This window comes from Lathyrus oleraceus, chromosome 2 (assembly GCF_024323335.1).
Source record: "Lathyrus oleraceus cultivar Zhongwan6 chromosome 2, CAAS_Psat_ZW6_1.0, whole genome shotgun sequence".
Taxonomy (NCBI): Eukaryota; Viridiplantae; Streptophyta; class Magnoliopsida; order Fabales; family Fabaceae; genus Lathyrus; species Lathyrus oleraceus.
The window spans coordinates 52,833,127-52,856,317 of NC_066580.1; the positions used below are offsets into that span (position 1 = coordinate 52,833,127).

The window sequence follows — 23,191 nt, forward strand, 5'->3', positions numbered from 1 at the left end:
CAACAAGAAATAAGAAAACATCAGATCCAGAGAAGGCAAAGAAAAAAGAAACAACAGGCAAGCAAAATAAATAAAATCCTAAGTGCCTAGGGGTTCGGAGGCGGAGGCATTCTCTGAAGCAGCATTGCAAGCATGTTCTGGATGTTGTCGTTGACAGTATCTTGCTTGTCCATTCTGGCCCGGAGTTCATTCTGATCTTGCTTAAGTTCTTTCAGAGTCTGAAGAACCATAGGGATCACAGAAGAGGACTCTCCCAGAGTCAGAGCCTGCTGAGCTTCAACTTCAGCAGCGGCTTGTGCTTCTGCATCCGCCAGAGCCTTAGCTTCAGCTTCCTTTTCCCTTAGGATTTCAGCTTGACGAGCTTTTTCTTCTTCTTCTAGTCTTCTTACTTCTTCTTCAGCTTCCTTGGCCAATCTCTCTTCCTCTAGCCTCCTGGCTTCAGCCTCTCTGGCAAGTCTCTCCTGGAGTCTTGCCTCAGCATCTCTGATGTAGCCATTTCTGACTTGTTCAGAGATGTTCTTCAGTCTAAAAGACTCAGAGGTCATCCAGCCAATGACTCTGTTCTAGTGTGTCCTTACAGATTTAGGATCATCACTGATTTCAGAGTTAGTGGTCAGAGACTTGACCTTTTGTACTGAAGCTTCTGCTACCTGCATGATGGCTTCCTCAAGGGTAGGTGTAGAAAGTTCAGGTTCAGGTTCAGAGGTATGAGGTGGAGAGTTTGGAGGGCTGAGATTTAATGTGTGAGGTTCAGATTCTGATTCAGGTTGGGGTTCAGATTCTGCTTCTAGTTGAGGTTCAGATGTTTGGGGTGAAGCGTAAAGAGGGTTTAAATCTAAGGGTTCAGTTTCAGCTTCAGGTGCAGCGGAGATGTTTGGTGGGGTGATATCAGAGGTGTGGGGTTCAGAGGGTTGAGTTTCAGAAGGTATGGTGGTTGTTTGTTGTGGTGGAGGTGAAGTTGCTTCAGATTGTGTTTGTGTTTGTTGTTGTGAAGCAAGTTTATGAGCATAAATTGTGGCTATGGTTGGGGAATCAGGGTCAGGATATTCTGGGTCAGAAGAGATGGAAACATATGGGGGTGATTCTGGTTCTGAGGATGATGAAGAGGAAGTGCTTTGGTAGGTTTGTTTAGGTTCAGAGGGAGGTATGAATGTACGGGCTACATTTAGAACGGGTGAAGGTTGGGAGGTTCTGGTGGTTGAAGGTGGGATTTCAGAGGTAGTAAAAATAGGTTGTGAAGAGAGAGGGTTAGAAGAAGCCATCAGAGGATTAGTGGTAACAGAAGGAACAGACGTACCAGTAGATATATTCAGAGGAGCTGAAGATCTGCTTCCAGAAGCTTCTTCAATTCTTGCCTTCTTTGCCGGAGGTGCTATCTTCTTCTCAGAGAGACCTCTCTTGTATCTGACGAAGTCTTCTTCTGAATCCAGACAGTCGTCGAGGCTGAAGTCAGAGATGTCAACACCATCATCCAGCAGACGCTGAAGATAGATAGCAACAGCATCTCTGGGTTCATTTTTGAAGAACCTGGCAAGGCCATGAGGCATCTTCCTCTGATCTTTCAAACAATCCCAGGATGTATCCAGAGTGGGTCTGACTTGAATCTTCTTAATTATCCCCATACTCTTGAGATTTCTGGCATTCAGAGGCTTCCCAACATCTATTGCCAGATCTAGCATCAGCTTGGCCTTCTCCAGATGATCCACCAGCCCATTCTCAATGAAGACATTAGATAACAATCTTCCCAGAGGGATGTAGGATCTGGGCTTCATATTGTTTCTGGTTTCTCTGACAGAATCTCTCAGATATCTGAAAAGGAGAGCAGGGAGGCAGATCTTCACACCCTTCTGAATGCAGTACAGAATGCATTTCTGGTCTGCATTGATGTAGTCAGAGGAGTTAGAGGTTGGACGGTGGTGAATAGTTCCCAGAATAATCTTCAGCCACACTCTGAGGTTCTGATGCAGCTCCTTGTTCTTTGAAGGATTTCCTTCAATGTTGGGTTTGAAGATTGTTGGGTTGATTACTTCAGTAATGCGCTTTGACCTAGGAGGGATGTTGTAAATCCTTTTTCCTCCAGCTCTATCCATGTTCAGTAGAGAGGCTATTGACCCTTCAGTGATAACAATCTTCACCCCCAGAACATATGAGACGATGAAGTGGTCATCTGCATCTGCAAACCTCCAGAACTCCTTGATGAGAAGAGGGTAAACAGGACCATAAAGCCTTTGGAAATAGTTTTCCCATCCTTGTTTACGAAGCTCTTCAGTAAGATCAACGCCATTTCTCTTCAAGTTGTTGAAATTAACTAGTGATTCACACAACACGTCCAATCCTTCAAAAGGGGTTGAAAGGTTAATATGGCGTTCACGGTCAAGAACATGGGGTTCTTTGTAAACAGGGGTTATGGTGACGCCTGTAACCGTTGGTGTTGGAATGCTTGAGGTTTGAGCAGTAGAACTTGATTCCATTTCTTGAGAGAAGTTAAAGACTTGTTGTTGTTGAGCGTCCATGGTGAAGGAGAAGATGAAGATTGATGAAGATGAAGAACTTGCAGAGAATGCTTCAGAGAGGGTTTAGGGTTTTAGAGTGAGTGAGAGTGATAAGTGTGTGAAATGTGAGAAAAGTGTTTATATACTCTAAGTGAAACACATGCAAAACGACACATAAAATTGCGTTAGCACAACGCTCAAGTAAGCACGCTTGGGGGGAAAAATGATTACAGCTAATTAATGAATGTCTAATCCCACAGTACGCACACTGCTCAAGGAGATTTCAAACGTTCTGACCTTTGAATTTCTTTTGACAGCTGTCTAGAAGTTCTAAGGTTAGACGCTCAGAGCTCCACGTGTTGATGTATCTGATCTTCAGGAATACCAAGGGGTTTGTTCCTGGAGATTTCTAACTCAGATATCTTCTTAACTGGTAGAAGTATCAGAGTCAGAGGCAGAAGTGCATTTGTTTTTATCAGAGTCTCATTTTACATTTTCAGATGCCATACTTTACTCAGGGCAATTTTTAATGTTCAGATGTTCTAAGATAAACAGAAATCTATCTTCAGCTAGAGGCTTAGTAAAGATATCTGCCCATTGATGTTCAGTATCAATGAACTTCAATGTTACTATCCCTTTCTGAACATAGTCTCTGATAAAATGATGTTTTATTTCAATGTGTTTGGCTCTGGAATGTAGAATGGGATTCTTACTTAAACAAATAGCAGCAGTATTATCACAAAAGATAGGAATGTTACTCTCAAAGATTTGCAGATCTTCTAACTGATGCTTCATCCAGAGCATCTGAGTTGTGCACAGTGACGCTGAGATATATTCTGCTTCTGCAGTTGATAGAGCAATTGTTGATTGTCTTTTGCTAGCCCAGGATATCAGATTGTTTCCCAGAAGCTGGCAATTTCCAGAAGTGCTTTTTCGTTCTATTCTATCTCCTGCATAATCTGCATCACAATAACCCGAGAGTCTATACTCTGATGTTTTCTCATACATCAGGCCCAGGTTAGGAGTTCCTTTCAGATACTTAAGAATTCTCTTAACTGCTGTTAAATGAGATTCTCTAGGATCTGATTGGAATCTGGCACAAAGACAGACACTAAAGAGAATATCAGGACGAGTAGCAGTCAGATAGAGAAGAGAGCCTATCATACCTCGATAGAGCTTCTGACAAACCTTGTTGCTTACCTCTTCCTTTTCCAGAATGCAAGTTGGGTGCATGGGAGTTTTTGCAGAGTTGCATTCAGTCATGTCAAACTTCTTCAGAACGTCTTTAATATATTTACTTTGATGGACGTACGTGACTTCTGAAGTTTGATTAATTTGAATTCCCAGAAAGAACTTTAGTTCTTGCATTAAACTCATCTCAAATTCTGCCTGCATTAACTTAGAAAATTCTTGGCAAACAGAGATATTAGCAGAACCAAAAATAATATCATCAACATAAATCTGGCATATCATGAGATCATTATTAAGGTTTTTACAGAAGAGTGTAGAATCAACTTTTCCTCTGATAAAATTTTGTTCCAGAAGAAAATTGCTTAATCGTTCATACCAAGCTCTGGGAGCTTGTTTAAGTCCATATAAGGATTTCTTAAGTTTAAAGACATGTTCTGGAAAATTTGAATTTTCAAAACCTGGAGGTTGGTTGACATACACTTCTTCTGATATATAACCATTAAGGAATGCACTTTTGACATCCATTTGATATAATTTAATAGAATGATTAATAGCAAAAGATACAAGAAGACGAATAGATTCTAACCTCGCGACTGGAGCAAAGGTTTCATTATAGTCAATACCTTCTTGTTGACTGTAACCTTGAGCTACCAGTCGAGCCTTGTTTCTGACAACTTCTCCTTTCTCGTTCAGCTTGTTTCTGAAAACCCATCTGGTTCCAATGACATGAGTGCCTCTGGGTTTAGGAACGAGATCCCAGACATCATTCTTTGAGAATTGATCCAATTCTTCTTGCATAGCTGCCACCCAGTCGTTATCCTGAAGTGCTTCATCACAAGACGTAGGCTCAATCAGAGACACTAGTCCCAGAGTCGTATCTTCAGAAGTCCTGAAGGTAGATCTGGTTCTGACAGGTTCGTCCTTGTTTCCCAGAATCAAATCTTCAGATACATTGATACGACTTTTGACTTTCTTTGGGATTTCTGGAGATTTAATTTCTTCAGAGTTCTGAGTGACAATTGCTTCTGGAGTTTTATCAGATTCTACAAGAGTGATTTCCAAATCTGCAAACTTTTCAACTAGCTTTGACTTTTCAGGGTCAAGCTTATCATCAAATCTGACATGAATTGATTCTTCCACAATTTTGGTTTCTGTGTTGTATACTCTGTAGCCTTTAGAGCGTTCTGAGTATCCTAACATAATACCTTTCTGTGCTTTGGAATCAAACTTGTTCAGATGTTCTTTAGTATTTAATATAAAGCAAGAACATCCAAAAGGATGAAAATATGAAATGTTTGGTTTTCTTCCTTTACACAGTTCATAGGGAGTCTTTTCTAGAATAGGTCTTATAGAGATTCTATTCTGAATGTAACACGCTGTATTTACAGCTTCTCCCCAAAAGTGCTTTGCTACATTAGTTTCATTGATCATGGTTCTGGCCATCTCTTGGAGTGTCCTATTCTTCCTCTCTACAACTCCATTTTGTTGTGGAGTTCTAGGGCAGGAGAAATCATGGGATATTCCATTAGAATCAAATAATTCTTCAAAATCTTTGTTTTCAAATTCTCCACCATGATCACTTCTGACTCTAATAATTTTAGAGTCAAATTCTTTTTGCACTTTGGAACAGAAACTGGTGAATACAGAGTGAGACTCACTCTTGTGCTTTAGGAATTTTACCCATGTCCAGCGACTGTAATCATCAACAATGACTAGTCCATACTTCTTTCCATTAACTGATGCTGTTTTCACAGGACCAAATAAGTCAATGTGAAGAAGTTCCAGAGGCTTAGAGGTAGAAACAACATTTTTCTTTTTAAAAGATGTTTTTGAAAATTTTCCTTTCTGACAAGCTTCACACAGAGCATCTGAAGAAAACTTCAGTTTAGGTAGGCCTCTGACTAACTCGAGTTTAGTTAGCTGAGAAAGTTTCCTCATGCTAATGTGGCCCAAGCGTCTATGCCATACCCATTGCTCTTCGTGAACTGACATTAGACATTGAACATTTTGATCTTTTAAATCAGAAAGATTTATTTTGTAAATGTTGTTTTTCCTCTTGCCTATGAAAAGGACAGAGCCATCGTTCTGATTAATGGCTTTACATGTTTTTTGATTGAAGATTACATCATAACCGTTATCACTTAATTGACTTATGGATAACAAGTTATGCATTAATCCTTCTACATAAAGAACATCAGATATAAAGGGAAGAGTACCATTACCAATAGTTCCGGAGCCTCTGATCCTTCCTTTCTGATCTCCTCCGAAGCCTACAAATCCAGCGTCTTTAAGTTCCAGACTTTGGAACATAGACTTTCTTCCCGTCATGTGTCGCGAGCATCCAGAGTCCAGGTACCATGACTGGTGTCTGAACTTTGCTGCATAGGATATCTGCAACATAGATAATCTTATCTTTCGGTACCCAGAATCTCTTGGGTCCTTTCAGATTAGTTTTCCCAGAGTTTCTTATAACTTTGGGTTTTCTAGCATTTTTAAATTTTTGTTCTTGTGTGTGTGTGTAATGATATGAAAAGGGAGATTTAAGTTGGTCACTGGTAGAAGTTTTATCTTCCTTAGGATCATACCCAATTCCCCTTTTATTGTTCTGACTTACTCCATAAATCATGGATGCCATAATACTCCTATCTATCCCATTTTTCAGAAATTCTTGAAAGGCTTCTTCATATTGATAAATTATTTTATTTGAAGTTTGTGGTGCTTGAGATAATGCTTCTTCTAATTCTGAGCTTTTTGTTTTTGCTTCATCTCTTTCTAACATTAAAGATTTGATTGTATCTTCTCGTGATAAAATTGTTATCTCAAGCTCTCTACATTCTTCAAATTTTGCTTTAAGACAGCCTTTGATGTTTTTAAACTTTTGTTTTAATTTCTGATATGAGCTTAGAGTTTCTGACAAGCATGATTCTAAATCAGAACGAGAAAGTTCAGAAAATACCTCTTCAGATTCTTCATCTGAGCTACTGGATGTGGTAGCCATAAGTGCTACGTTGGCCTGTTCATCAGAGTCAGATTCTGATGATCCAGATTCACTATCATCCCAGGTGGCCATTAATCCTTTCTTTGTTCTGAAGGTATTTTTCTTGAAGCTTTCTTTTCTAGAGTTGTCTTTCTTCAGCTTGGGGCATTCATTTCTGTAATGACCTGTTTCTTTACATTCATAACAGGTAATATCTTTGTTAGCTTTACCTTTTGAAGTTGACTCTGATCGATCCCCTCTGGGTCTTGGTCTTCTGAAGTTGTTGTTCCTCTTTTTCCAGAGTTGCTTGACTCTTCTGGTTAGTAGGGACAACTCTTCTTCATCATCAGAGTCTTCTGGTTCAGAATCGTCAGTATCTTCAGTTTCTGCCTGGAGAGCTTTGGTTCTGTCAGGTTTCCGTCTTTCAGATCTGGACTTTAGCGCTACGGACTTGTTCTTTTTCTGAGGCTAATCCTCCTCTAGTTCTATCTCATGGCTTCTGAGAGAACTAACAAGTTCTTCAAGGCTGATATTGTTCAGATCCTTTGACAGCTTCAGAGCAGTAACCATAGGTCTCCATTTCTTTGGCAGACTTCTGACTATCTTCTTAACATGATTTGCAGTCGTGTATCCTTTGTCTAGCACTTTAAGACCTGCAATAAGAGTTTGAAATCTAGAAAACATAGCCTCTATAGCTTCGTCATCTTCCATTTTGAAGGCTTCATATTTCTGGATAAGCGCCAGAGCCTTCGTCTCCTTGACTTGGGAGTTTCCTTCATGGGTCATCTTCAGAGAGTCAAGTATATCTTTGGCTGTCTCTCTGTTGGTGATCTTTTCATATTCGTTGTATGATATAGCATTTAGAAGTATTGTTCTGGCCTTGTGATGATTTTTGAAGATACGTTTCTGATCTTCTGACATCTTGTTTCTGGGAACTTCAGCTCCATTTTCTAAGACTGGAGGTGTATATCCATCTGTGACTATGTCCCAGAGGTCAGCATCATAACCCAGAAAGAAACTTTCGATTCTATCTTTCCAGTAATCAAATTTCTCTCCATCAAAAACAGGAGGCTTAGCATTGTAAGAATCTCTTTCATTTGAGTGGGCCATTGTTTTTCTCGTACTGGATCTCTCTACACGGTTAAGTGTTTGATTAGAAAATCAATAACAGAGCCGGAGCTCTGATACCAATTGAAGGTGAGAAAAACAAGAAAGGGGGGGTTTGAATTATTTGGAAAAATAAGCGCTTTTCAAAATGAAAACCACACAATGATTTTATACTGGTTCGCTTATAACACAAAGCTACTCCAGTCCACCCGGCCAAGGTGATTTCGCCTTCAACAAGGACTTAATCCACTAATCTTGAAAGATTACAAACAACGTCTAAGATAAAAATCTCTTAGCCCTCTCAAGTATACAGACTACACAGAGTCACTTGAGGAAATCAACAAACAATAGAAGAAAGATTTATGTAAACTAGAGTGCTTCTAAGAAAGCAAGTGTTACAATATTAAGAACAAGAGTTTTTCACGTAATAAGCAAAAAGCTTCGTGAAGATCTTAGAGAGCAGGAGTGTTTTTCTTGAGCGTGGATGTTTCAGTATAGTTTTGACTTATTGGCTTCTTGTATATGCTGAAAGTTGATTTGCAATCCTTTATATAGATCAGTGAGGTAGTAGTTGAAACTGATGAGTAATAAGATGATTTTACGCCATAACATAAGTAGCTTCTGCCGGATAACTTTTTCTCCTTGAAATGACTACTTACCACAAGTAGTATCTTCTTTATTGAAATTGGAGATTAACGTCTCTTTCTTAATTAGGAAAACCATTTGCAAATCTTTACTTGACTTTAACGTTACTCTTTCATGATTAGCAATTCCATGCTCAGAGTATTTGTGTTTCTGGAGAGTCTTGGAATCTTGCTTCTGACGTTTAATCTCTTATGAGTTCAGATAGTTTCTTCAGATAGCGCTGATAACTTCTGGAGCTTAGAGATAGCGTTGTTCAGAGTCAGAACTTCTAGAGCTACTTCTTGTTCAGATGCTTCTGATACTTGTTGTTTTGCTCAGAGTTAGACTTTCTTGAACTTGTTTTCACTTCAGATGCTTCTGATCATTTGATAGTTTGTATCTGATCTGGTTTTGTATCTGATGACATCCTCAGATTTCTTCCTTCTTTCTTTAGAACCCTGCACACTTAGAAACTTTTCGTTAGGGTGCCATTTTTGGTTTCATCCTTTGTTATCATCAAAATCAAGGAATCTGTTGTAGAACAATTTTTGTTCTTACAGATTCCATTCATATTTGATCAATGTGTGTTGGTTATGTTATTTGAATTTCAATTATGTACATTCCATTTCCATCTTTTTCTTCTTCTTTTTCCTTTTGACCAATGAGTTAATGATTGGTGGTTAGCCTTGACATATGAGAGGCTTAACCTTCTTTGATCCAAATCAAATTCATCTTGATGAAAGATCAAGTGAATTGCTTTGCATTGAAGATAAGTTGCTTCTTGGTCATGCAAAAAACCTAAATCCATACAAGGTCATTCTTCTTTTCTTTTGGCATGGAAAGTTGTAGGAGCTTGGCTTACTAGTCATGGTCTCTAACTTGTGTTTATTTGCCTATAGTTTTATTGACCGGCCTCAGATAGGTGTGACTACTACATTAGTCCACTTCCGATTGCTTAACATAGCGCTAAATTGTCTTATGGCACACTAACACTAACTACTAATCACTAACTTTTAATTCAAGCATTTAATTCTTACAATTTACTTTAATGCAATTTAATTTCTTTCTCATTAATTCATTTGTCTTTGCCCTTTGCTCACTTGAGCTCATGTTTATGCTTATGCAATTTGCCTTTTGCTCACTTGAGCACATTATTGTGTATATACTATTGCCTTGTGCTTGTTGTGTTTTTGTTTATGTGAACCCAATGCAAATGGAGAAAGGACTTAGATTTAGGACCTTACCTATGCTAAATGGAGTTTCAAGAGCAACTAGGCCTCATGTCTTTAGAATGCTAAATATGTTGAAGAGAACTAGGCCTCATGCCTTTAGAGTGCTTAATCTTGAAGATGAATTAAAAGGCCCTCTAATTCTAAACTCACTCTTGTCCATTCTTTTTATTGCATTGTGGAACTTTTTGATTTGTGTGTTCTTGTGTGATAGGGATACCAAACTTGAGCAATTAGAAAGACCATTGTCATGAGCATCCAAGATAAGAGAGACAAAGGCCAATTGGAAGATTCCTAGGAGCTTGATTGAATATATGCTTGATTGCTCGAGTTAATTGCTTATTGCTTGCTAATTCCAAAGAAAATGAGCAACTTTGATCATCTCTATGATCTCAAGAAGGGAACTCCAAGTTGTTTTATTTCTCTTCCCTCATCTTTGCATGTTTAGGACCTAGTCCTTCTCTTCTTCTCTCCACTCTAACCTAAGCCAAACTTTTGTGCAAATATTAACATTGCTTTCAAATTAGAAACCTAGGCATTATGCCTTTGATTTTTTCAAACTCTTTTCATAACACTTATTTTGAATTGAATCTTAAGTCAACTTTGACTTTATTTTGTGAATACTCTTCATTTGTAAATACAACTCACTCAATTGTTTTTGTGGTTCCAATGGCCACTTTTGTCAAAGCTTTTCATAAACATTAGCTATTAGGTTTGAGTTATCATAGAGGTTTATGTAATCCTCACTTGTATCCTTGGTGATTGGACTATAAGCCTTCCATACTTATTATATAGTGGATCCCTCACTAGTATGTTGAAGCTCTCCTCACATGGTGGATTTGTGGTTTTAGGTTGAGTTTTCTCCCTTTGATAATAAAAGACCTTAAGGCTTTTGACCAATCAATTCACCAACTTATTTTGAGATTTTTACCCCGAACTACGAGGTTTTGATCCTACCTTTTTAAGATGGTACGTAGGCAATGGGTTTATCCATTCAAACACAAAATTGTAAATAACTTGTATATTCTTTTCTCATCTCCCCAATTATGTTTGCACAAATATTTTCACAAATACCAACCTACCATACAACATTTGTAAAAGGGCTCCCTTACAGTACTAAGGATGTTTTGGGTGCTTAAAACCTTCTCATTGCAGAACCAACCCCCTTACCCGGATCTTTGACATTTTTATTAGTTTTTGATTTGATAAAACTTCTCGTTTTTTGTTCGCTTTCTAACCTTTCCTTTGGATAAATAGAAGTGCGGTGGCGACTCGAATTGTATGATTTACTTTTGATTTAGTCAATAAATATAAAGGTAATGAATACCCCGCTACACATATGCCCATTAACATTGCAAGCATGCGCCAAATGCTTGGACACCTCCTTTTAAAGATAATTGGATGCGTCAGTTCAACTACCGCATCAGTAGTGAAAAGTGGCTATTTTAATAATTAATTTGAAATTTTAATTATTTTAATATTTAAATTGAAAAAAATAATTATCTTCTTTTAAAAAAATCAAAAAAAAGGGCAATTATAGGTAAAAAAAAGTACATATAGCACAAGATATTGAATTCGAAAAATGCAAAATACATGACATTAACCCATCAATAATTTTGCTATGTTTTTAAATCATTATAAAATGATCATGTAAATTTCTTTATATAATATTTTCTTTTATTGTGTGTGATATTAAACATAAATTTATGTGATATATTTTTTCTACCAGATAGATGAAAATGTTAGAAATTATATAAAAATTTGGCCGTATAGATATGATTTGAGTTTAAAACAACATGTCATAGATTGATGATAAAATAATCCAATATCTTTCCACGGCTATTCAATTTTTAACAAATTGGTTCTGATTGGAACTAGACTTTATAGGATTGAATTTAAAAATTATTTAAAATATATTATTCGAGTCTAGTTTTAAACTGAGTATTGGTACTCGATTGTTCGATTGTAAATAATCATATTATTATTATTTTTATAAAAGTATATAATAATTTTTTAAAACATTACTTATAATTATAATATATAGAATTAATACTATTTTATCTCGTGGTCTATAAAAAAAGTTGTAATTCTAATTTGTTACACGAAGATTTTCTTCCTTTATTTAATTACAAATTTTAAACGCTTATATCATAAGGAAGAGTAAAATGATATTAAATCAAATATATAAAATTAATTACTTAATATATAATATATTTTTAGTTTCAATATTAGTTTTTAAAAATAATTTATTATATTCTAAATATTAATAAAAATAAAACTTTTAAAATGAAATAAAAAATAATTAAAAATTAATTTAGTTATATTAATATTAAATATTTAACATAGAGAAATCAAATAATAAAATCATAAATTTTAATTAAAAAAGAAAACTCAACTTAGACAACACAAATAATTATATTAAAATAACTTTTTAAATTTTATAATTATGGGGGTTAACCAGATCACCTGTAATTCATATGGACTAACCATAATTCAGCAGTATGGAGATATAAATTTAAAAGGAGGCAAAGTAACAACAACGATGATATTTGATATATAACAAATGATAACACATTCATCACTTTTACTCGAAATCAAACACGTCTTCACATATACATAGATGATACATAACCACAACAAGATTGGTATTTCTTTTATTTAACACCAAACATTATTCATTCATGAAACTTATTACTTTGAATGTGCATCATTTATCATGGTATCATCAGTTACCATTGTCGGAAGCACCACCATGTCCACCATGATGACCACCACCATGACCGTAGTGACCACCACCATAGTGTCCACCTCCATAGTGTCCACCACCATAGTGTCCACCGCCATATTTGGCATCATTTACTTCATTTGACTTTTCAACAACCTCTGCAAATACAACCGTGTGATATATTAGATAACCACAAAAGATTCATGTCTGTCTAACTATAACTCTTTTATTTGACATTCAACATTATTTATTCATGTTACTTATTACTCTTAGAATGTCCATGCATTATGATATAATCAGTTACCATTGTTGGAAACACCGCCACCGTTGTATCCACCACCGCCGCCATGACCGTAACCACCACCACCGCCATGACCGTAACCACCACCACCGCCATGACCGTAACCTCCACCACCATGACCGTAGCCTCCATGTCCATGACCATAGCCTCCATGTCCATGACCATAGCCATGACCATAACCTCCACCGTAATATTTGGCATCATTTACTTCATTTGACTTTTCAGCAACTTCTGCAAAAGTAATTTTACATTATGGCTATAGATATCAACTTGCTTTCATAAAAAAGTGACCTTTAGTCTTTAATAAATTAGAATAAAAATAACATAGGTAGTCTTTGGTAACTAGCTCACCCTCTTTGGCATTAGTGGAAGTCTCAGCTAATTCTCTAGCTGAAACCTCGGAGGAAATAACAAGAACCATGGCCAATAGACCAAGGATGAGGAAAACGTTTCTGGAATCCATTGTACTGAACTCAAGATGAATTGAAATGTGATATTTGGTAGTGAAGGATGAGAAAAATAGTAAGAAAGTGTTGTCTATTTATAATGGAAAGAAGTAGGAATCGATACGGAATCATTACTTGGTAGTTGGGAAGAGTTAGTCAGTATTAATTCAATCTTATCTCTAAAGTGTGGAGTGATTGTTTGTTGGTCTTGATTGATTTAGAGTAGTAAAAATTGGAGGCTATGAAATGAAGCAGTGCAGTTATAACGAATGCTATTAGCGGAAAGTGATAGCTTTGAAATCATACTGCTTGTAGTCAACACTAGCTATCTCGTGGAGCTGCGTTCCAAATATAATCGTACAAAAATAGAGTAAACAGTCTTTAGTCTATCAGCTTGTTCCTGACGCGTGTGCATCGTGGGACAGATGTCTAGCTCCTTCTGCTTCTCGGTTCAGTTTAAGGGGAAAGACTAGTCCCCGGTTTTGTTTGTTTGATGAGTACATTATAAATCTAAAGTTGTACTGTTTTCTTTGTTGTGCAAGGTTGCATTAGCTATTTTAGGAGTGTTTAAGATGTTTTAAGGAAATAAGATGTTTTTAGGCAATGGTCACGGTACATTTTGGAATATTAGTTGATCAAATTAAGTATGAGATCGACCAAGTTTATTTAAACATTCAAAAATCGAGAAAATATATCTTGAGAGTGCCATATATATATATATATATATATATATATATATATATATATATATATATATATATATATATATATATATATATATATAAAGGGATTTTGTTTCAAATCTCAAGTAGTATATTTAATGTTATTTTTATTTTCTATGATTTATTTAGTATTTTTTATTTGAAGTCTTTTCAACTTCTTTTTTTTTTGTTAATTTGTTTTATTTTTTATTTTTTATTTGTATTTATCTCGGTTATATGTACCAATTCAGAGGTAATATATTGCGTTAATATTTATTAATTTTTTTTTAAAATATTTTTTTATGAATTCTTATACCTCAGTTTTTCTTTAAAACTGACGTGAAAGATCTTTTAATTGAATTCTCAGAATATGGTGTTATATCATTTTTTTTAATTTTATCTTTAATTAATGAATACATGTCGATTTTTCCTAAAAAACTACATGAGAATGTTTTGCATGAAATACTTCATAAAACTAGTCTCTAACTTTTCATTTACCTATCAACGCTCTAACTTCATCGTTATTCTCTGTGTAGAAACCCTAAACGATTTTCATCGTCACTCTCTCATCAAAATTCTTCCAACTCTTGGCAATTTTCATAGTCACCCTCATAAAAACACGAACATCGTATATTTTTTCAACCTTAACTGAATTTTCATAATCACATTTGAGGTATTTCTTTATCATGTTTTTGTTTATATTAATGAAATGATTTTAGTTCATATCACTAAAATAGTTTTAGTTTATATCAACACGAACATCATATATATTCTCATACAACATCACTGAAATGATTTAGTATCACTGAAATGGTTTCTCTTGTTCATTATTTTTTTCATTTTGATTATATCTCATTAGTCATGGCCGAACTACATTTGTTTTTCACTTAAATGATGTCTCTCCATTTGTTACACTTCTATTAGTTTTTCACTTGCACTAGTGTTAGTATCACTAAAATGGTATCTCTGATATTATTCTTTATTTAGATAGTCATGACCGATACGACAAACAACTCCCATACAACATCAACGACTCACGCAGAAGATGTTGGTGTCTCAATGAATTCAACTTCCACAACTCATACAACTACCTCTAGAAATACACAACGTAAAAGAAAATCTAGAGGTGCCACGATGTATACCAAGGTGAAAAAGCCCAAGAAAATGACACTTGCTTCCTAGTTAGAGTCGATGTTGCAACCGACAAGGCTTATGGTGAACATGCTGGAAATTTTACGGGTTACGTTGCGTTACAAGGTAGAAGTAAAGTGAGTATTTTGTTGGATAGTTGGCAGGACGTTGAGGATGATTTGAAAAACAACTTATGGACCGATATTATGATATTTATAGAGAATTTTATTATTTGTTTTACAAGTATTTATGATCATTTAATTTTTTGTTTAATATTGATAACAAATCTATTCTGTAAACATAGGAAGTGTTTATTGTTAGTCTGGATGATAGTATGGTTAAAAATAAAGTGCTTACATATGCTAGTGAGCGTTGGAGGGGCTTTAAGGTACAACTGATTCATGATTATATTACTCATACAACAGCTAAAAGTAAAGAAAAGTCTTTATACGTGATGTATCCATATATTGTTCAGGATTGTTGGGAGGAACTTGTAAAGTCTCGCACCACTCTCGGCTTCTTGGCTAAGAGAAAAAAAAGGAAAGCTTAATAGATATAGAAATGTTTATCCACATAGATTGTCTCGTGGAGGATATGACAAACTTGAAAAGAAGATGATTGAAGAAAAAGGAAATACAAAGGGAACAAGAGCAGGATGATTCTATAAGTCTTGATCGCACTTCATATCCACCATCACTCCATGAGAAATGTAAGAGGGCACGTCAAAGAAAGGGCGGTGAATTCACATTAGAGGCTACATGCTAAGTGGCTGAAAAGATTGTAAGTAGATTTTTTTCAATAATATTATTTATTTTAGTTAAATAAACTTGGTAAAGATGAAGTTTTATATGTGTTGTATAATGTATTGGTTGAACAATCCAAAGACGGCCTCTTCGTTCCAGAAGATCGTCATGACATCTTGGTTGAAGTAATAGGAAGCGAGGAGCATCCTAGGTGTGTTTGTGGTCTTGGAAGAGGAATTGGCTTCAAGATTTATTTTGGAGGATCTCGATCAACTAGAGAAGTACACAATAAGGAAGAGATTGAAGAGATAATTGTTGTTAAGTTGGTGGAGGAAATGGAGATATGGATTCAGGAGGAACGTCAGGGTGTGCAGATGGAGGAACGGGATAAGGTGTTGCATGAGGAGAGAGAGAGATTGTTGCAGCAGGTACGGAAGTGGGTCCAGAAGGAGAAAGAGGAGCGAGAGAGGTTGGCTGAGGTGAAGTGAAAAAAGGTGAATGATGAGGAGTATGAGAGGATATCCGTGAAATGTACCCGCAAAATGCTTGAGGTATAAGTATAAGTTAAAAAAATTGTGTTGTATGTTGTTGTTATTATTGTTTGCATTTTAATTTTTGTATTGTATTTTTGTTGTTTTTGTGATGCAGAGATTGAGTTCATTAGGTTTACTCAACCAAACATATTCAAATCAGTTGGACATTCAAAAGCAGGTAATTGAGAAACCAATGGGTGGTACAAGCACAAAAGAAAGTTGTTATGTCCACCATGACATTATTGAAACCACACCACAACAAGTAGATAGTATTCGGAGACTACCAATAATAGTAGAGAGTCTTCCATATCTCTACGGGAATATTAAATTAAGTCATGTTTCAGATTAGTATTACGTACTTCCTAAGTCTTATATTATGGAATTTTGAAGGGGGTGAATATTTAGACATTACCATATTACAAATCTGGTGCTTGTAAGTATAATTTTTACGTTGATCATTTCTATTTATATTCATATGTTCTCATACTTTAACAATAAACATTTGTCTCTTAAAAACAATATTCTCGTGTTTGATTCAATTTTTAAAAAAAATATTTCAAAGAATTTTTTATTCAGAGAAATCTTATTTACACATTGTTCTTCTATTTTTATTTCAAGGCTTAAAGAGTGAGAATATAAAATTCTTAGAGAAATAAATTCAACCAACTATTATTTCCCATTGTCACTCAAATTTATTATTATTTTTATTTCTTTTAATTATAATTTTGAGTTACACAAATTTTAAAATTATAAATATTTGTTTATTATTATTTCAGTGTTAAAATTAGGGGATGTTTATTTGATGGATTCAAATTGTATTCTCGAGAATGTGAGGTTAAAACTCCATTCCCAATGTTTTGTTTCATGTTTTAAAATGATGTCCAGATATTTTTTAATTCAAAGAGTATCATTTATTGGTGAAATTTTAATATTTATTCTCATATCAAATACTGAGCATCTTATATTCTTATGAAAATAAAAGATAATCAATTATAACTACTTAGTACTGATGTCAAAATTGCCAGCAAGATAATGACAGTTATCCACTTATTTGAATTTTTCTTCACTTTTTCAAATTTAACAATATGAATGCATTTAATGCTTCTCTGTTCTTTGCTATGGATTCAAATTTGGAGGGATGAGCATTTCAATGTTAGCAAAGATATAGGCAAATAGCAATAAAATTTGTAAAGGGTAATCCTAACTTGTGCCGAAGCGCACAAGTTAGAAGATAAATAAAGGAAAAAAATCTTGAAATTTGTGCGGTCAATTTAATACAAATTTATAATTAATGATTTTATTGTTTTTTTTTAATAAAAATTTTTTATTTGTGAGTTTTTTAACTTGTGCCCACGGGGTATAAGTTAACATTATGCATTTGTAAAAATATACAGACGAAAGATGTTGGTAGTACTGTTGTCGACAAAATTTATGTAAATTCTTACCAGTTTATTTTTTGGTAATAATTCTTAATTTAAAATACATTTCTTGAATATTTAACAAATATCTGAAATTTGAAAGTGTGGATTTTTAAAAATCAATACTATAATGGTAGTTAAATTAAGAACCATACGGAAAACACCTAAAAAAGGCACTCAAGTTCTTTTCCTTGTTTAAGATTTCAGTGATGATTGTTTTAATAAGATTAAGATTATATTTCTACGAGTATTATTTACAAGAATATTGTTGTTGTTGGAATTGGGCGCTGTTTGGTAAACAGTTTCTTTGGAGTTTATCGTATAAGGGTTTATTAAAATTATTTATGAATTAGTATGTATAAATTATTTTTATAACAAAAGATAAAATAAATTTAAATTGTTTTTATATATATTTTAAGTTATTTTTGTATATTATTTTGAATAAATTATAAAAATAAATTCAATTTTGTTTTATAATTAGAAGTTTGTTTCTTGAGACATTGGAGAGGATGAAAAAATTAGAAGAATTCAAAGACTTGATACCACATTCAACCAAAATGGCGAAGTTTGTTTCTGGGTGAATGTTAAAACTGACAGAGATGCTCACATGATGATGTATAGTTCTCACAAAATTGTTTTGATAATTGTAATCGCATAGTTATGTTGTTTAATTGTTGTATTTGTTTGTGTTGTTGTATAATTGTTGTAGTTGTTTGTGTTGTTGTTTAAGTTATTATTTAGTTGTTGTTTTCAAGTTATTGTAATCGAATGTTATGATATTTATGAAATGAAAGTTGTTTTTAATATAAAGGAAAACGGTTACATTTAAAATTATGTTGATGTGCTTGGTCCAACACTGAGACAATTTGTACGATTATGTTCGGGTTGGCGACATGAACTACATAATCTCACCATTTTGTTCGTCGTATCCATTTTGGTTCGAATACATGTGTTGTTAGGGCGATCATTTTTCTTTCTTCACATATTTTCATTGTGTCTAAGTATGTCCCCTTGATATGCAGACCAATAATCCTCTTTTTTACCACCGAAAAGCTAATATTGTAAATATTGCATAGGCTTATGACTTTGTAAACTGTTGATACTAAGTTGGAAGGATCATGTCAAACCTTTGAACATGTCGTTATGACACGGGAGCAGGGCATACGAAAAGCTTGAACTTTCCGCAGTCTCACCAACATCTATCTAGTTCCACTCGATAGTGTCCCCTCGATATGCCTTCATTGTGATCCATTAACTCAGCAACACTGAATCAACATTTAGTACGGCCAAACACGGTGACCACATGTGTGTTAGCTTTGGCAGCTTCCTCCTTAATGAATTTCATTGAAGCATCACTGAACAAATGTCCCAATTGTAACATTAAACTCCATTTGGAACGTTTGATCTCAAACAGCGCCCCTAGCCTAAAATAGGCTGCTCTGACTAAAGCGGTTATTGATAGGTTTCAAATGCCTTTGAAGACAGATTTTATTGATTCAATGAGATTTGTTGTCATGTGGCTCCATCATTGACCGTTGTCGTATGCCCTAGTCCACTTCTCCAATGGAATATTATCGATCAATCTTACTGCATCTGCATTTGTCAATATGATGTCTTCGCGGTAGTGTTTAAAGGAACGTTCTGTTAACGCATACCCTGCATTGACAACCTTCTTTCACCGTCATAACACTCAACCAATGTTTGACTTTCTTACACCACAAGAATCATTGCTTCGTTTCCAAAACGATTCAATGTCGCAATTTGGGCAACCATGTCGTCCACTCACAACCCAACCACAACGACCCAACTACGACAACATGGGCACCGAACTCAATTACGGTAGCCTCGTTGGCGGCAACCCCCCAATTATTTGGGAGAAATGATGGAAAAAATTCAAATACCTCTGAACCTTCCGCAAGACCTTCACACCAACTACCATTGTCTTATGTCAACACTCAAAGACCCTAAACATCTCAGAGAAATCATGGGAGACCTCGAAGGCAGGCTAATGCACCGAGATGTGGAACAGGGCAACATTTTGATCGGCCGAGTCATTGATTTTCTTCTCGATTGTTGTGTATTTTAATTTAATGACATAACATTATTAATTTTTTTTCTTTTTTTTATTTCAATTTTTTATAAGTATAATTTAAAAAATTAAAAAATATATAAAAACAAAGCATGCGCCACTTACAGTGGAAGTGGCACATGCTATTAAAGACGTAATGTATACGCCAATTGCATTGACTTGTAGTGCATGTAGTAACTATTAGGCATGTCGTCATAATGCAACAAGCAATGCATGTGCCATTTGATACGGCGACCGCTTTATACGTGTAATTTTTTTTATTTAAAAAATGATTATATTGATAATTAATTTGAAAAGAAGATTATTTTAATATTATTTTTGTAAATAATAGTTATTTAAAAAAAATTCTACTAAAACTTATGTTGATAAACAAGCTCTAATAAACCAATCTAAAAAAACCCTTAATAAATTTATGAGTATTACTTTTTTTTTCTCTCCCTATAATATGAGAATATAAACTAGAACGCACATGGCACGCAAAAAGCACAGGAGTTTATCCTTAATATTTTAATTAAAATTTTAAAATAATTAAAACCTAAAATTTAATTTAATTTATCAATTAACTTAACCATTTATTATAATAATATTCCAATATTTAATTTACTTGTAATTTTGCTTGCTATCAACTATGTTATGCAATATCCTTGTAATAATATCTAACCTATACATTATCTCTTATAAATATTTCTATTATGAACTAATTTATGTGTCATTCTCTACTCCCTTCGTTTCTTTTTTAATTAATGTCTTTTAAAAAAATATTTTTAATTACATTTTGTTTCTAGAGATCGATGATATATTAATTTTAAATATATCAATAATATATTTAGTATTTTTTTTATAAAAATATTTAGCTATTTATTACATTAATTTATTTATTTTTTATAAAAATATTTAACTATTTATTACATATAGAAAAATAGATAAAATGAAATAATAGATAATAAAAAATAAAAAATATTACAGAAAAATTTCAAAGATTGATTTAGTAATGGATGTTTGAAGTTTAAGAGTATATTTCATTAAAGATTTCGTATTTAAATCCCACAAACTCATCTTGAGTTTGACTATAGTTTATATAAAGTTTTATTCTGCTTTGCTTTTAATTGGATAAATTATATCACTAGACGAATTAGTCGATCTTAGTGGCAGAAATTTTGAGAAGATTAAATGGATTCAAGTTAAATCGTTAACAAAGTCACTTTCCTTAAAAGTATTTCAAGCATTCTCTTTGATGTTTTAGAGTCGGAAAGCAAGAATATCAAGGATAATTCAACCTTTTGATCGAGTCTGCACAAGATAGATGAAGAACTCGAATGCAAGGAAGTGTGTATGGAATACTTAAGAGGATGTGCAGATTTTGAGTGTGTCATTTTCGAATTCAGAAACATGTATTTATAGGTCATGCATGTGTTGTTTCATAAGTTTGCATCTCTTGATGAAATAATACATTTTCATCATATGTTGCAATGACTCACCTATGATCATACAATGCACCACTTTATGAAGTGTTGTATATTTTGAATTCGAAATTCAAACTTAAGCAACGACCAAAATCCTGGAGCAATACTTAGGATTAATTTGCAGCATGTCGGCCAAAGGTCGACCGTCGGAGCGCCGCCTAATTAACGCCGCGAATAGCCCGATTGCTCAGATGCATTGTGCCTAAGTGCTCAAGTGCTGCCTACAAGCCGCCACTAGCGCCTCTACGCCCATGTCCTCGGACCCGGTCCCGGAGCCGGAGACGATATCGCCGGTGGCTACACTGGCGAGGGGTTGTTCGGATGTGACATGTGGCATAATGTTTGGGACCACCACATATGTCCATGTGGAACCTTATCCTCTTTGGCTCCTTTGGTGAGTTTAATGTTTCAATGTCTTTATAAATGCTTTTAATGTTAGCTTCATTTTCTATGTGAGACTATTTGCAATGCATTTATTGCCATTAACTCAGAAACCCAATTTTGTCATAATGGAACATACCCATGGCAATTATTGTTTATAATTTCCAACAATCCCCCACTTGTTCTAATACTGACAAAACTAATTCAGAAAATGAGATATAAAGAGTGTTAATACAGTCAGGTATCTTTCGATTTAAAACTTAACCTTAGTGAGGATAACACAAATTTTAATCGAAATATTATGTAGCAATGCTTTTAAACCATTAATCCATATGATTAGACCGATGTTACCTTACACACACTCTTTAAAGGTTCTTCCTCTACATATCTCGCTTAGCACTTATTTATGGTCATATGTTATCCTGTTTCATGAATTTTTCATGAGAGAAACTCCAACTCTCACTTTGAGACGACACCATCTTGAAATTCACATAGGTGAAGTTCATGTTGTATCCTTTTCCATGAGATACTTTTCCTCGGTTATGAACTTAATTAAGAGGTTTTGAAAACCTCAACCCTCTATTTAAAATAGTCACCATTATTTCCCAATGTCTGACTTACATCCAAATCAACGACTTGTTGTTACCCATTGAATCTTGAAGTTAATGTTTTATTAACATAAGATTGGGTTATCGCCGTCGTTGGAACTCTTATTCAAAAAGTTTCAACCCCATGCCTCTCAAGGTTGTTTTTACTAAGTCTCTGGCAGTGGCTTAGTAAATGGATTGGCCAAATTATAGTTTGTTCGTCTATAGGTGAGTGAGATGATTCCATCCTTAATCATTTTCCTCATAAATGAATGTCTAAGTCCTATGTGCCTAGACTTTCCATTGTACACTTTGCTGAATACTCTTGCTAAAGTGGTTTGGCTATCGCAATGTATCATCACCTTTAAAATATTATCTTTAGCCAATGGAACTTCCAACAGAAGATCCCTCAACCATTCTGCTTCTTGACTAGCGGAAGAAAGAGCCACAAACTCTGATTCCATGGTCGAAAGAGTAATGTATGTTTTTTTCTTGCTCTTCCAAGAAATTGCTCCTCCAGCTAGTGTAAATATCCATCCAGTTGTAGATTTATGATCTCTAATGTTAGATATCCAACTCGCATCAGTATATCCTTCTAGTACGACAGGGAACCGACCATAATGAAGGCCAAGGTTTTTGGTTTTCAGTAGATAGCCAAAAATCCTCGTGATTGCCTTCCAGTGTTCATTACTTGGATTACTAGTAAATCTACTCATTTTACTAACTGCAAATGATATATCAGGCCTGGTACATTGCACCAAGTATATAAGACACCCTATTGCACTTGTATATTCCAATTGAGCTACTGCTCTTCCATTGTTCTTTTAAAGTTTGACGACATGATCAAATGGAGTGGTTACTTCCTTAAGTTTTAGGTGTTTAAACTTATCAAGCATTTTCTCAATATAGTGTGTTTGACTAAGTTCATAACCCCCACTGTTTCTCTTAACTTTGATCCCTAGAATTGTGTCAACAAGTCCAAGATCTTTCATTTTGAAAGTGGATGTTAGAAACCTCTTTGTCTCTAGATTTCCATTCAAATTGTTTCTAATT

General features: G+C 34.6%; 1 protein-coding gene across 1 annotated transcript; it reads right to left on the bottom strand.

The window, feature by feature from the left end:
• Positions 1-12,151: 12,151 nt before the first annotated feature.
• LOC127118062 (cold and drought-regulated protein CORA) lies at positions 12,152-13,224 on the bottom strand. Its single transcript, XM_051048203.1, has 3 exons — positions 12,998-13,224; positions 12,650-12,877; positions 12,152-12,503 (listed from the first exon to the last, which is right to left on the bottom strand). The coding sequence occupies exons 1-3, from the start codon at positions 13,107-13,109 to the stop codon at positions 12,346-12,348; spliced, it is 498 nt and encodes a 165-aa protein (XP_050904160.1). The 5' UTR covers positions 13,110-13,224; the 3' UTR covers positions 12,152-12,345.
• Between the last annotated feature and the right edge of the window lie 9,967 nt (positions 13,225-23,191).